This window comes from Centroberyx affinis, unplaced genomic scaffold (genome assembly GCF_046629955.1).
Source record: "Centroberyx affinis isolate AG114_WGS23_722 - 3 ecotype Tasmania unplaced genomic scaffold, CSIRO-AGI_Caff_v1 ptg004126l_1, whole genome shotgun sequence".
NCBI lineage: Eukaryota > Metazoa > Chordata > Actinopteri > Beryciformes > Berycidae > Centroberyx > Centroberyx affinis.
This window is the reverse complement of record NW_027281900.1, coordinates 320,664-333,513: the sequence shown is the minus strand read 5'-3', so window position 1 is coordinate 333,513 and position 12,850 is coordinate 320,664. Positions and strand designations below refer to the sequence as shown.

Here is a 12,850-nt window from a genome sequence, read left to right as displayed (position 1 = left end):
GCATGTTCACTGCCACTGTATTTTATGAAATCAGAATATCAGAATTTTATTTTGATTTCATTTTATGACGCTAAATTAAAAAATAACCAGCTGATAATGTTTAATAAAGCAGGGGGGTTTTTTGCCAGTGAACCTAGGCTATCCTGTGGTAAAGTTGCCTAATAATAGCCTAATCGTGTCAGTAAAAGCCGTCTGTGCTGAACTTGACCGATGCAGGTGCATATAAAGAGGAAAAGGAAATCTCACAGTATCTCGTTTTATAATAGCCTAGATATTCAATTCAAATATGTGGAAAACATCTTTTGCGCTCTGTCATCCGATAGTTTAGTCTTAATGTCTCAAGGCGTGATTTTATTTAACGAAAATCTGTATTGCGGCTCTGGTGCTCAATAGCGAGATTACAGTCTTTTTTTTTTTTATCTCCTACGGTATCACTATAATATTCCTATAAGACATTCTATAGCCTATCGTTTATAGCCTACTTCTGCTGTGATTTCTATATAGTATTCCTCTAAAAATGTATCACAGGATCATAGTTGTTCTTCGGTAAGGCTCGCCCTGGTAAAACATGGCCCGAAAAAAAAAAAAAAGTTCTCATCTAAATTCTCACCTTGAGCTCTCTAGTGACTGGTAATGGTCCTAGAGGAGCTGACGCTTTAAAATCATCAAGGTCTATTCTCACAAGACTACATGCCGTTTGGCGAGTTCTGTCAGTTCGAGCAAATTAATATATCGACAGTGTGAAAATAGAAAATAAAACAGGGACAATGTTTGTTTTTTAACAGACAGGCAGAATAATTAATTAAACATATAAAAATGCATGCAAGCCAGGACGCTGTAGCCTACTTACTCTGCTGTGTTGGGTTGAGTCTCCGGAGTTTAATTATAAGCCTAATTTCCAATCGCAGATGGTGTCAAAAAATCTGCGACTATTTCTCAGGGATTCTCTTTAACAAGTGGAAACTTAGTGTCCTCCTGCACCATTTTATACATGATGAGCCGTCAGTAATGGGATTATTAAACAAAAACGTTTCAGGCGCTGGCGTTAACCTTTTTTAATGCCTAATTAGGTTTTGCAAAGAAATAATTAGATTCTACAGTGCTTACACTGCCTATATTTTCAAATGGCATCTACAGCAAACACATCAGCCTGCGACACTCTTGCCAATAATCTTCGGACATATGCGGCAGGCTTTACAGTAGCAGTCAGATGTAAGATTTTTAAAACATGTTGGGACCAAATAAGGTGCGCTAAAAGCTAAAATAATCATCCAACAGAGGCTATAGGCTAAACTGTAGCAGCACTTACACGATAGGATGGTCGAGTGCGCCCTCTTGTGGTAGTGAGGTAGTTAGTGAGGTAACACTTGAATTAAGCAATACACCAGGAGAGCATTGAATTTAAAAAAGATTATAAAGAACTCAAATGTTCAGTAAATCTTTTCAATCGATCATAACAATAACAAATATTATTCTTCTACTCTTCCGCTAAGAAATATAGTTCTTGGTTACCAAAGATGTTTTATTCAGAAGATGATCCACTTCTGGGGTGGGGGAAAGGGAAGGAGGGGGGGGGGGGTACCTTCCGGTCTGCAAATGTCGGTGTTGACCCACGCGCATGCGTTTTCCCTCAGGCAGAGCATGAGCATAGCCGTTACCACAGTGACAGATCCAGCGCAGACCGGACACAGTTCTTTTTCTCCAAAACCACTCAGCACAGAATCATTCATTTTAGCTCTCTGGATCTCCACAATAGTTTTTCCTTGGGTTAATTTGGTCCAAATAAATCCTAGACGTTCTTAGGCCAAATCTCTTAACTTTGAATTTAAATAAAACAGTTTAGCAAAATAGATAGGCTACGTTCACGAATGACTGGTATTCGATATTTAAATCAACTGTTAATATTTTGTTTTAGTAGATCTATTTGAACATTAATATATTTTGAAATTAAAGACCCTATAGACAACTTTTTTGCTTTCACTTATCATTATGAAGTAAATGTTGATTGCACAGTGTAATGGCTATAGAATAATGACACCGTCTGTGTTTAGATTGGTTCCCTATAAGCCTCGCTTTCACTATGCAATTATGTCAGCCACCGGGTACGATAGAACCTCCATGATACGATCTCCCGGGAGAATGAAGGCTCGATTTATGGCACAAAGGAAGTGCGTCATCCATTGCGCAACCAAAAGAGGAAGTTTTCCACGGTAGCTATCGGTAGCTATAACGTTAGCTTTGTTTTGTCTGTGTGTTGTCTGATAATCCCAGAACGGAAATGGCAGACGGTGGAACAACCGAAGTGGCGGTGGAAACTCTACCCGGCAAGAGAAAAAGAAACCCGTTGACGAAGGAGGCAAAGAAGGCGAAGAGGGAGAGTGATAGAAATAGAGGCAAAACAAGAGTCAACCTCGGACGGGCATTCACTCTCTGGAGACAGCTCCGGGACTTGAGAGGGTTCAAAACAGACATTCAGTTGGCATCCTTTCTACTGGATTAGTAAGTAACACAACCTGCCTACTTATTAATACTACTTGATGTTTTACTCTGCCTTTATCATAGCACTGAGATCGGGGTTTCTACTTCAAATTGAGATTCTTATGGTTGTTTCTTGCTTTGGACAGCAGCCAGAAAACGAACCAGGAGCTACAAGGAAGCCAGAACCAGCGAGAAACAAACATCTATGTTTGTCTAGGTCAGAAACAAACTATGTTTGCTAGCTAGCGTTAGCAACGTTAGCCATGTTGCTAACGCTAGCTACGCTCGCTAACGCTAGCAGCCAGAAACAAACAAATGATCCATTGTCCGTTTGATAATCTAAACAAAGAACACACTTTCTTGCAGTGGCCTTTCTAAAATGAGCAGTGGTGAAAGTTACTATATTGTCTTATGATCAAGGAGTTGATAAGCAGACAGATGGTTTGTTCTATTGCACGGAGCTAGGCTCTGACGTAAAGCGATCCGGTTGTCTTTGCGACAGTGGCGCAAACAACAACAATACCACTTGGAAACGCTAGCATGTTAGAAAATGCATGAACGCATTGCAGCCCCACCCGGCCTTCGTCAGGACACAAACCTGGGCGTGAGGTGGAACTGCTGTGGGTTCATGGACATGTGGGGTAAAGGGCAATGAAATTGTGGATAAAATTGCAAAATCTACACTAAAAAGAGAAAGAATGGAGCTGAATTTGTTATAGCCTATATGGCAGATTATAGTGTTGTAGTATTATCAGGGAGAGACTTGAGAAGGAATGGCAGGATGAATGGAACAACAAGGAAATGGGAAGACAGTATTTTACTGTCCAAATGCCTGTTAAGCGGAGAAGTATTTATATGAGTGGTGATAGGGAGGACACTGTTAAACTGACTAGGTTGTGAGTAGGTCATTGTGGTTTGAATAGTGGATAATGCCCCTCTTGGGGCAGGAATAGTGTAGCCTACTGTAGGCTTTTAACATGCTACACTCATATTTGTCTATACAGAGTATTGCTGCTCTTGGGGCAGAAACAGTGTCTTGTAGGCATTTGACATTCTACCTTTAGCAACAGCCACTTGTATAGAGAGTTATATGCTCTTGGGGCAGGAATAGTGTATAATGTTACCCTAGTATCAGTCTATTCTGTACAGAGTATTGCTGCTCTTGGGGCAGAAACAGTGTCCTGTAGGCATTTGACATTCTACCTTTAGTAACAGCCACTTGTATGCTCAATATTTAAAGATAATGGGAAAACATCAGGATGGGTTATGTGAGTGTGGTAAACTTGAAACTGTCCAGTTCAATATACTGTAAGAAGTAGTCTATAGCAAAGAGGGGGACATACTGGTTGAGGAAGAAGCTAAATTAGGTGTTTGTTCCAAGGAGGTTCTATATTAACGTTTGCTCTCTTTCTCTTGAGACTTGAGATGCTAAGCCGAAATAAGAACAATCAGCTAGTTGGAAGAACCTTTTACATGCCGGTATGTAGGTATATCCGCGGATATAGACGGAGATTATATATCCATGTGGCTGGTGGATGGCAGTAATACACCTGGAAGTGTCCAAGCTGCCGGGAATTTGGAAGAAGAAGAAGAATGCCTTGACGACACTACTCAGACAAGGAGGTTTTATAACGCATACACACTCCAGCCCAATAGGTGGCGGTAGTACACCTTTCAGTTGGATGTCAACCGCCACAAAAACTAAAGAAGAAGAAGAACAGCCACTAGCGCCATATTTGTTTTTGTTCCGCTATATTGAACCTGCAATATGGAATATCAGAACCGATCCTAAAACTAATGTGTACTATGTGGAGATTCCATTGAGATATAATGATATAAACCAATATCCACACACGCGCGGGTCAGTTGTGTTTGCACCTCTTTTCTAAAAGCTTGTTGTCAAATTCGGGTCCGGGGAACGAAGCTCCCCTCGGACCCTGCCGTAGCTTTTCCATTGCTTCTTCCAACTCGCTGTTTTTAAAAGCGACCCTCATCATTCTCCTCTTTTTTTACCTGAACATTTTCTCAATGGCTGAATCGACGGCGCAGGGGAGCCAAACGGATGCAAGTGCCACCAAGCCAAAAAAGCCACGTCATTGGTCACAAATCTTACACGATAAAGAACGAGGCAAAACACGGGTCAATATAGGACTTGCATTAGATCCGTGGAGAGCGCTAAGGGAAAGGAAAGGGTTCAGGACTGACTGCGACTTGGCGTTTTTTCTTTTGGATAGGTGAGTGACATTTTGACATGTTGGTTTTAGACACTGTCATGGCTCAGGTCTGTGCTGACATATTACTGCGATGAAGCCTGTAACGTTACAGGAGTCAGGTCAATGTCTGCCAACCATGGACAGGCTACGAAAAAAGTTAATTTTTCGAGTCTGATTGGTCATCCGTTTCCTTTGCTTTCCCCGCCCCTTTTGTGTGAAAACGACATTTAGGTAACGAAGACACTAAACCTGTTTGAAACCCTAGGTAGAGTTTGGCTAGCTTGTAGCAGTTTGTAGTATAATGGCAGAGAAAGAGCAACCAAAACTCCCACTCCCGCCTCTGCCTACAACGGCGTACACTACTAAACGCAGCAACAAGAAAAGAAAGACAGAAGAAGAAAAACATGCGACTAAAAAGAAACTGTGCCGAGAAAGAGATAAGACCAGAGTCAACATCGGCGTGGCTCTTGAACGATGGCGAGAGCTGAGGGAGTCGAAGGGCTTCAAAACTGATGCCATGGTCGCTCTGTTTCTGATGGAGAGGTATTTTACCTGCTGGGATTTGTTATCGTCCCCGAACTGTCTAGCCGACACTGACTAGCAAGTTAGCTAGTGGGTTAGCCAAATGCTAACGTTAGCTGTGCTGTAACTGTTAAGAGTTTTCTGGGATGTAACGTTAAATGTCGTGATGTGTATGTGTCTTCTTGCAGTTATGAGAAAGATCCGACAAATTCCACACCTTGGAGACCAAACCCCCCCGCTGTTCCTGTCTCCATCCGGTGAGTGTGACTTTATGCCGTGGGTGGTGTCATGGATTAGACTGTTGTTATCTTAGCTGCCCACTGTGTATCTTCCTTTAATATCTTATTTACACACCAGACCATATCTTTCAGTGTCGTGCAGAACAATTTTACACATTAAGCCCCAACTAACCTCCTCAAACCAACCCATGAGATCTATTTCAATTTTACAATTGTAGCAAGGGCTGTGTTGTGTCCTTCCTACAGAGCGGAGAACAATTTTAGTGAGCTAAATTTGGAAAGTATACAACCAAAAAAAATCCCACACCCTCCCTTCAGCGCTCCCTCTAAACACATGAGCGCAGTCCATCATTTGTCATCATCTCCAGTAGAGCTGCAACGATTAATCGATTAGTTGTCAACTATTAAATTGATCACTAACTATTTTGATAATCGATTAATCAGTTTGAGTAACTTTTTAAGAAAAATAAGTCAAAATTCTCTGATTCCAGCTTCTTAAATGTGAATATTTTCTGGTTTCTTTACTCCTCTATGACAGTAAACTGAATATCTTTGGGTTGTGGACAAAACAAGACATTTGAGGACGTCATCTTGGGCTTTGGGAAACACTGATCAACATTTTTCACCATTTTCTGACATTTTATAGACCAAACAACTAATCGATTTATTGAGAAAATAATCGACAATGAAAATAATCGTTAGTTGCAGCCCTAATCTCCAGACTCCCAACTATTTCATGTCAATCACATGTAAGAACAGACAACACATAGCGTTAACACAATGAACATAGCTATAGTTTTTACTATACTATGTCTTTTTGCATCAGTGACTGTCACATATTTACAAGGCTGAATTTGGCATTGAATATATATATATATATTTTTTTTACATGTTAGAGCTTCCAGGTCGAGAGCACTGGCTTTGATGAGGAGGATCTGCCCAAACAAAGCACAGCAACTGATTGAAGAGAATGGGTCCGGTGCAGTGGCCGAAGTAGAGGTGGTCGTGCCAGAGGAAGGGCAAGCGGTAGAGTCCGAGGAAGAGGAGGCAGGGTCCAGAGAAGAGGAGGCAGAGGACGAGGACGAAGACGAAGACGAGGACGAAGAGACAGATGATGCAGAAGAAGCGGTGGAGGAAGTGGAAGCAAAGGATGGGGTAGAAGTCGGCGTACGAGAGGCCAAGGAGCAGGTGGACTAGATGACGTGCGTTGGGTCGAGGACCTGCAAGCTCAAACGATTGCAGATGAGCAGGTATCTATAGTAGCATATTACTTGTGATATTTGTATGACATCAACAATACCTACAATAACCTGTGTTTAACAGCTGTTTTCTGTTTGTCTGTGGATGTGATGCTCTGTGGCTCCTCTGTGTATCTATATTGACCTGGCATGTACTGTGGACACAAAAGTCCTCTCTGAGGTAGAGATGGGTGATATTGACAAAATCAAGTATCACAATTTTTTTTAGACTGAATACCTCAATATCGATAATGTGATGATATTTTGAGGGAATGAGTATTCATGCTATTTACACGCAAGAAAAATTAGTAATGATCATTAGTAATCACTAATAGTAATATGAATATGATGAGCAGATAAGAGCAATCATTGTTCATTTTACTCAGCCAGAACCGGCTAATAAGTTCAGAAAATTGTATCACTTTACTGTAACACAGCCTTTAAGACCAGGAAGAAGTAACATTTATTTCACAATATTACGACAACCAAAATCCCAGGCGATATCTAGTATTGTATCACAATACTGATTATTATCCAATATATCGTCCAGCCTTACTCTTAAAGACAGTAAAGCTGTATCCAGTTCTATTCAATAAAAATATCTAATCATGTCCTTACATGCCAGAATTGGGAGGACTGAGCTTGGAACAAGTGCCTCTGTCTGATCTCCAGTATTCTCCACTTGTCCTCAACAGATGCTCCTCCGCCAGGCCTTGCTGTCCCAGGACAACCCACTTGGTCTGTCTTGGTGATGCGAGGACATGTGACAGATGTGGAGAGAAAGTGCTGTGGCCAACATCCTGACTGCATATAGCACAGGGTTGTTACACCCAGTTGCTGTGTCTGGAAGATACGCGACACAGTTGCACAGATACACATTCACAGTACAAATGCTTCCTCCCCAGTAGGGGAGGGGAGACTGTTCTGCAACACTGCCGTGTCCTACACTACACTGTAATTTACATTGTTCAGTAGAAATATTTATGTTTGGATTTATATATGTACATTGCAGATTCTATTTTTTTACAGAAATACTATAGATTATATAAGAGCCATACTGTATGTAAACAGGAGGGAAGAAACAGACTGCCCAGACTCCCATTTTTTGAGCTCAATGCTTTAGCCTTCAGTATTCTCATTTTTCATTCAATGTTGATTAGCAACTCAGTCAGCAGTGGCTGAGAGGACAGACCATGCAGGTGGCATCCCTCTGGTGCAGCGGCAATCTTCTACTGCTGTGGCAGTGATTGGCCTTTTGAAAGGATATCAAAATTCAACAACTAACAGTAATTGCAGCATTTCAGAGACGCCCACATTACTGTCAAAAAACACTAAGACTACTACTATGGCTGTAGTTTATGCAATGAAAATGTTTAATGTCATACCCAAGGTTCCTACACAGATCTATAAATGTATGGAAAAATGTTTGGACTACACATTCTCTGTGGCTTTAGACCGCCGTCGGCTCTCATTTTCTGATTTTTTTTGCTGTGAAGAGTAATCTTCATCCTTAGAGAGCTATGGTGGAGTTGGTATAGGGGACTATCAGCGTTAATCATACTGAACACCAAAATCTTCTAATCAAATCAATAAATTAAAGTCTGGAATTTTGAATTTTAATGGTAATTTCATTGCAACAATTCATTGACATATTGAGTAATTTGTGTTAGCTACTGAACACCAAAATCTTCAAATCAAGAAATTAAAATCTGGAAGCTTGAAATTGACACTTTATAGGAACCCTTCATAGCAAAGGACTATTTGTCCACGTCAGATCGGCAAGATATAGCCCTAGTAATATTTAACGGTAATTTCATTGCAACATTTCATTGACATATTGAGTCATTTGTGTTTAGTTTTATGCTTGTATCAGTCACTGGTTACCATCTCTGAGATTCAGGGCTCGTGCTTTGGTGCTTTTGTTTTTATTCCCCATGTCTGATATTTGCCAATGTTCTTAGATGTTATTAGTTTGGCTGTGTTTAGCTATGGAGCCACACGTTTGTGTTGTTTTTTTTAACCGTTGTGTCATGACTTTGTTTAGATAAATATCCAAGATCAGAATAAAAAGGTCTGGAGTTCAGATTCTGAAACCATCTGTAAATACTTACCTGAAGATGATATGTGGAACTTGGAATAAATGTCTTCACTTTGGCCTTCTTTACAACAGAGTCCTATGGATGTTTAAACTAGCTCACACACACGAGTATGTTACCACTACAGCTTAAGTTATGCAATGCATGTTACCTTGCATTACTCAATAGTTATCTAACATTTCAACAGAAAATGGCATCGACATACAAAATCAGCACCATATATTTTTGTTCCTGTACAAAAAACAAACAATATGGCTCTTTGGCATACTATTGATCTGCCTTAACTCAGCACCTAAACATTTAAGGACTGACTGCAATGGATTGGACTTCTTTCAATAGAAGTAGTCCAATGCAGAGCCATCAGCCATCTTGGCTGGCCAGCATGGTCCAAGCTCTGTGTACTGCAGGGGAGAAGCAGTATGTGATTATGGCAGGACTCCATGCAGTTGACCTGAGAGCACAGTGGAAACAATACATTCTGTTTTGGTTATCATCATCATCATCATATTATGAAGCAAGGAATCTCTGTATGTGTGTCCTTCGCATATCTCGAGAACCGTTCGTCCGATCTACTTCACACTTGGCGGGTGTATTGCTGGGGACCCAAGGACGTGCAGTGTCGGATTGGACACGCGACACGTTCAATATTAATACACTGAATAAACAAGCGAACAGCGCTCCGTGCAGCGGCGGGGCGGGGCGAACAGCGCTCCGTGCAGCAGCGGGGCTCAAAGCAAGCGACTGATAGCCTATGCTTATCGTGTGTGTTTTTTTTGTGGACCAGAGTGTATTTCACCGGTGTTTCTGACCGCGAGTAGCCGGGTGTTTTTTTTTTTTCCCGTGGACCAGAGTGTATTTCACCGGTGTTTCTGACCGCCAGTAGTGTGTAGTGACAGTAGTGTGCGTGACATCAGAGTTTAACCACGGACTGTCATCTAATCTTTGTTGCCGACCACTTTTGCTGATGCTAACATGCCTAAACATAGCCGTGCCAAGCGGGAGCGGATGCGCGAGGCGAAGCGCCGTGCACGTGCAGCCGAGTCGGACGAAGCACGAGCTGCACGCCGGGCAAGCAACGCGGCGCGCATGGCCAACATGAGGGCAAAGGAGGCGCCGGAGATGCGAGCAGTACGCCGGGCAGACAACGCTGCGCGCATCGCTAAGATGAGGGCAAAGGAAGCGCCGGAGATGCGAGCGGAGCGCCGGGCGCGTGACCTTCAACATCACACGCGCACGCGAGGGGAGGAGAGTCCTGCGCGGCGAGCGGAGCGCCTGGCAAGGGACGCCGTGCGCCATCAGGAAGTGCACCGTGCGCGACTGCAGCAGGCCCATAGCAACCTCGCACGGTATGATGATAGTGACTTATGGTGATTACAGGCAGACGCTGAGCAAGCCAGAGCATTCATTATCGGTGCCAGTGGGGATACTCACAGCCTTATGGTATTGTTGGTGTAATTGGTGGTGTATTTAAGAATGCCATACAGAACCGATGGCACTGAGCATGCATTGACGGTGCCAGTGGGGCTGCTCACAGCCATCAGGGAGGCCCGTATGGTATTGTTGGTATAGCTTGTGGTGTATATTTCAGAATGCCAAACGGAACCGATGGCACTGAGCATGCCAGATGACAGTATTTCACGCATTGTGAGAAAGCACATGGGTTAGTCTATTTGAATATACTTAAGGACCCGATGCAGTTCGAGGCAGGTGTTTGATGATGTAGAGATTTTTGACCACACAATCCATGTAATTATCCAAAAGAAAAAACACAATGATGATGTAAAACAGACATGAAAGTCTAAGATATGCTTCAGTGATGGGCTGTCTGCAAAAAAAAAAAATATTGTTTTATTTTTCTCTTCCAATTCAGAATGTTTTTGTCTTTTATAGCCTTATGTCCCACTAGGGATTAAGAATATGAAGTCTTAAATAAATAGTTGAATTATTCTGGCAATGAAACACTGGGGCTTATCCATACACACTGCGTGGGGCTTGGACTCCATTGAGGCAACTATGTCATTTGTCATCATCTCCAGACTCCCGACTATTTAATGTCAATCACATGTAAGAAAAGACAACACATAGCGTTAACATAATGAACATAAACAATGAACATAGCTATAGTTTTTACTCACAGCAGCTTTGAGTAGCTACTTAGTGATTTATTTCTTTTTGCATCAGTGACTGACACATATTTACAAGGCTGAATTTGGCATTGAATATATATATTTTTTTTTTTACATGTTAGAGCTTCCAGGTCGAGAGCACTGGCTTTGATGAGGAGGATCTGCCCAAACAAAGCACAGCAACTGATTGAAGAGAATGGGTCCGGTGCAGTGGCCGAAGTAGAGGTGGTCGTGCCAGAGGAAGAGGAGGCAGGGTCCAGGGAAGAGGGGGTTGAGGACGAAGATGAGGACAAAGAGACAGATGATGCAGAAGAAGCGGTTGAGGATGAGGAATTGGAAGCGAAGGACGGGGGAGAGGTCGGCGTACGAGAGGCCAAGGAGCAGATGGATTAGATGACGTGCGCTGGGTCGAGGACCTGCAAGCTCAAACGATTGCAGATGAGCAGGTATAGTAGCATATTTCATTTTTCTGGCATCAACAATACCTACAATAACCTGTGTTTTGCAGTAGCTGTTTTCTGAGTAAGTTAAGAAAATTGTATCACTTTACTGTAACACAGCCTTTAAGACCAGGAAGAAGTAACGTAGTTTAAGTTATTTCACAATATTACGATAACCAAAACCCCAGGCGATATCTAGTCTCATATCACAATACCTATTATTATCCAATATATTGTCCAGCCCTACTCTTAAAGACAGTAAAGCTCTATCCAGTTCTAGTCAATAAAAATATCTAATCATGTCCTTACATGCCAGAATTGGAGGACTGAACTTGGAACAAGTGCCTCCAGTGCTGGAGCTCTGTCTGATCTCCAGTATTCTCCACTTGTCCTCAACAGATACTCCTCCACCAGGCCTTGCTGTCCCAGGTCAACCCACTTGGTCTGTCTTGGTGATGCGAGGACATGTGACAGATGTGGAGAGAAAGTGCTGTGGCCAACATCCTGACTGCATATAGCACAGGGTTGTTACACCCAGTTGCTGTGTCTGGAAGATGTGCGACCGTTGCACAGATACACATTCACAGCACAAATGCTTCGTCTCCAGTAGGGGAGGGGAGACTGTTCTGCAACACTGCCGTGTCCTACACTACACTGTAATTTACATTGTTCAATAGAAATATTTATATTTGGTGGATTTACATATGTACATTGCAGATTCTATTTTTTTACAGAAATACTTCTTCTACTGTTGTGGCAGTGATTGGCCTTTTGAAAGGATATCAAAATTCGACATATGACAGTAATTACATTATTTCAGAAACGCCCACATTACTGTCAAAAAACAATAAGACTACTACTATGACTGTAATTTATGCAGTGACAAATGTTCATGCCAGGTTTCAGTGTCATACTCAAGGTTCCTACACAGGTCTGGAAAGTCTGTAAATGTATGGAAAAATATTTTTATCATTTTGTGATGGAAATTGCACAAAAATTTGGGGAAAATGTTGTACTGTCCTGATATACATACGACTACACATTCTCTGTGGCTTTAGACCGCCGTCATCTCTCATATTCTGATATTTTTTTTGCTGTGAAGACTAATCTTCATCCTTAGAGAGCTATGGTGGAGTTAGTATAGGGGACTATCAGTGTAAATCATACTGAACACCAAAATCTTCAAATCAAGAAATTAAAATCTGGAAGCTTGAAATTGACACTTTGTAGCAAAGTAATATTTGTCCACGTTAGATCGGCAAGATATAGCCCTAGTAATATTTAATGGTAATTTCATTGCAACAATTCATTGACATATTGAGTCATTTGTGTTTAGTTTTATGCTTGTATCAGTCACTGGTTACCATCTCTGAGATTCAGGGCTCGTGCTTTGGTGCCTTTGTTTTTATTCCCTATGTCTGATATTTGCCAATGTTCTTAGATGTTATTAGTTTGGCTGTGTTTAGCTATGGAGCCACACGTTTGTGTTTTTTTAACT

At 41.8% G+C, this 12,850-nt stretch overlaps 1 protein-coding gene across 3 annotated transcripts; it reads left to right on the top strand.

Annotated features, from left to right (window-relative positions):
* Nucleotides 1-2,251: 2,251 nt before the first annotated feature.
* Nucleotides 2,252-8,841, top strand: LOC139663832 (uncharacterized). 3 transcript variants are annotated; one of them, XM_071542589.1, is made up of 4 exons: nucleotides 2,252-2,499; nucleotides 5,402-5,470; nucleotides 6,349-6,702; nucleotides 7,386-8,841. In XM_071542589.1, exons 1-3 carry the CDS (start codon nucleotides 2,279-2,281, stop codon nucleotides 6,647-6,649), a joined length of 591 nt encoding a protein of 196 aa, XP_071398690.1. In that variant the 5' UTR covers nucleotides 2,252-2,278; the 3' UTR covers nucleotides 6,650-6,702; nucleotides 7,386-8,841. The 3 variants fall into 3 exon arrangements, with proteins under 3 accessions (XP_071398690.1, XP_071398691.1, XP_071398689.1); XM_071542590.1 differs by lacking the exon at nucleotides 2,252-2,499 and adding an exon at nucleotides 4,354-4,712; XM_071542588.1 differs by lacking the exon at nucleotides 2,252-2,499 and adding an exon at nucleotides 4,827-5,234.
* Nucleotides 8,842-12,850: the final 4,009 nt, after the last annotated feature.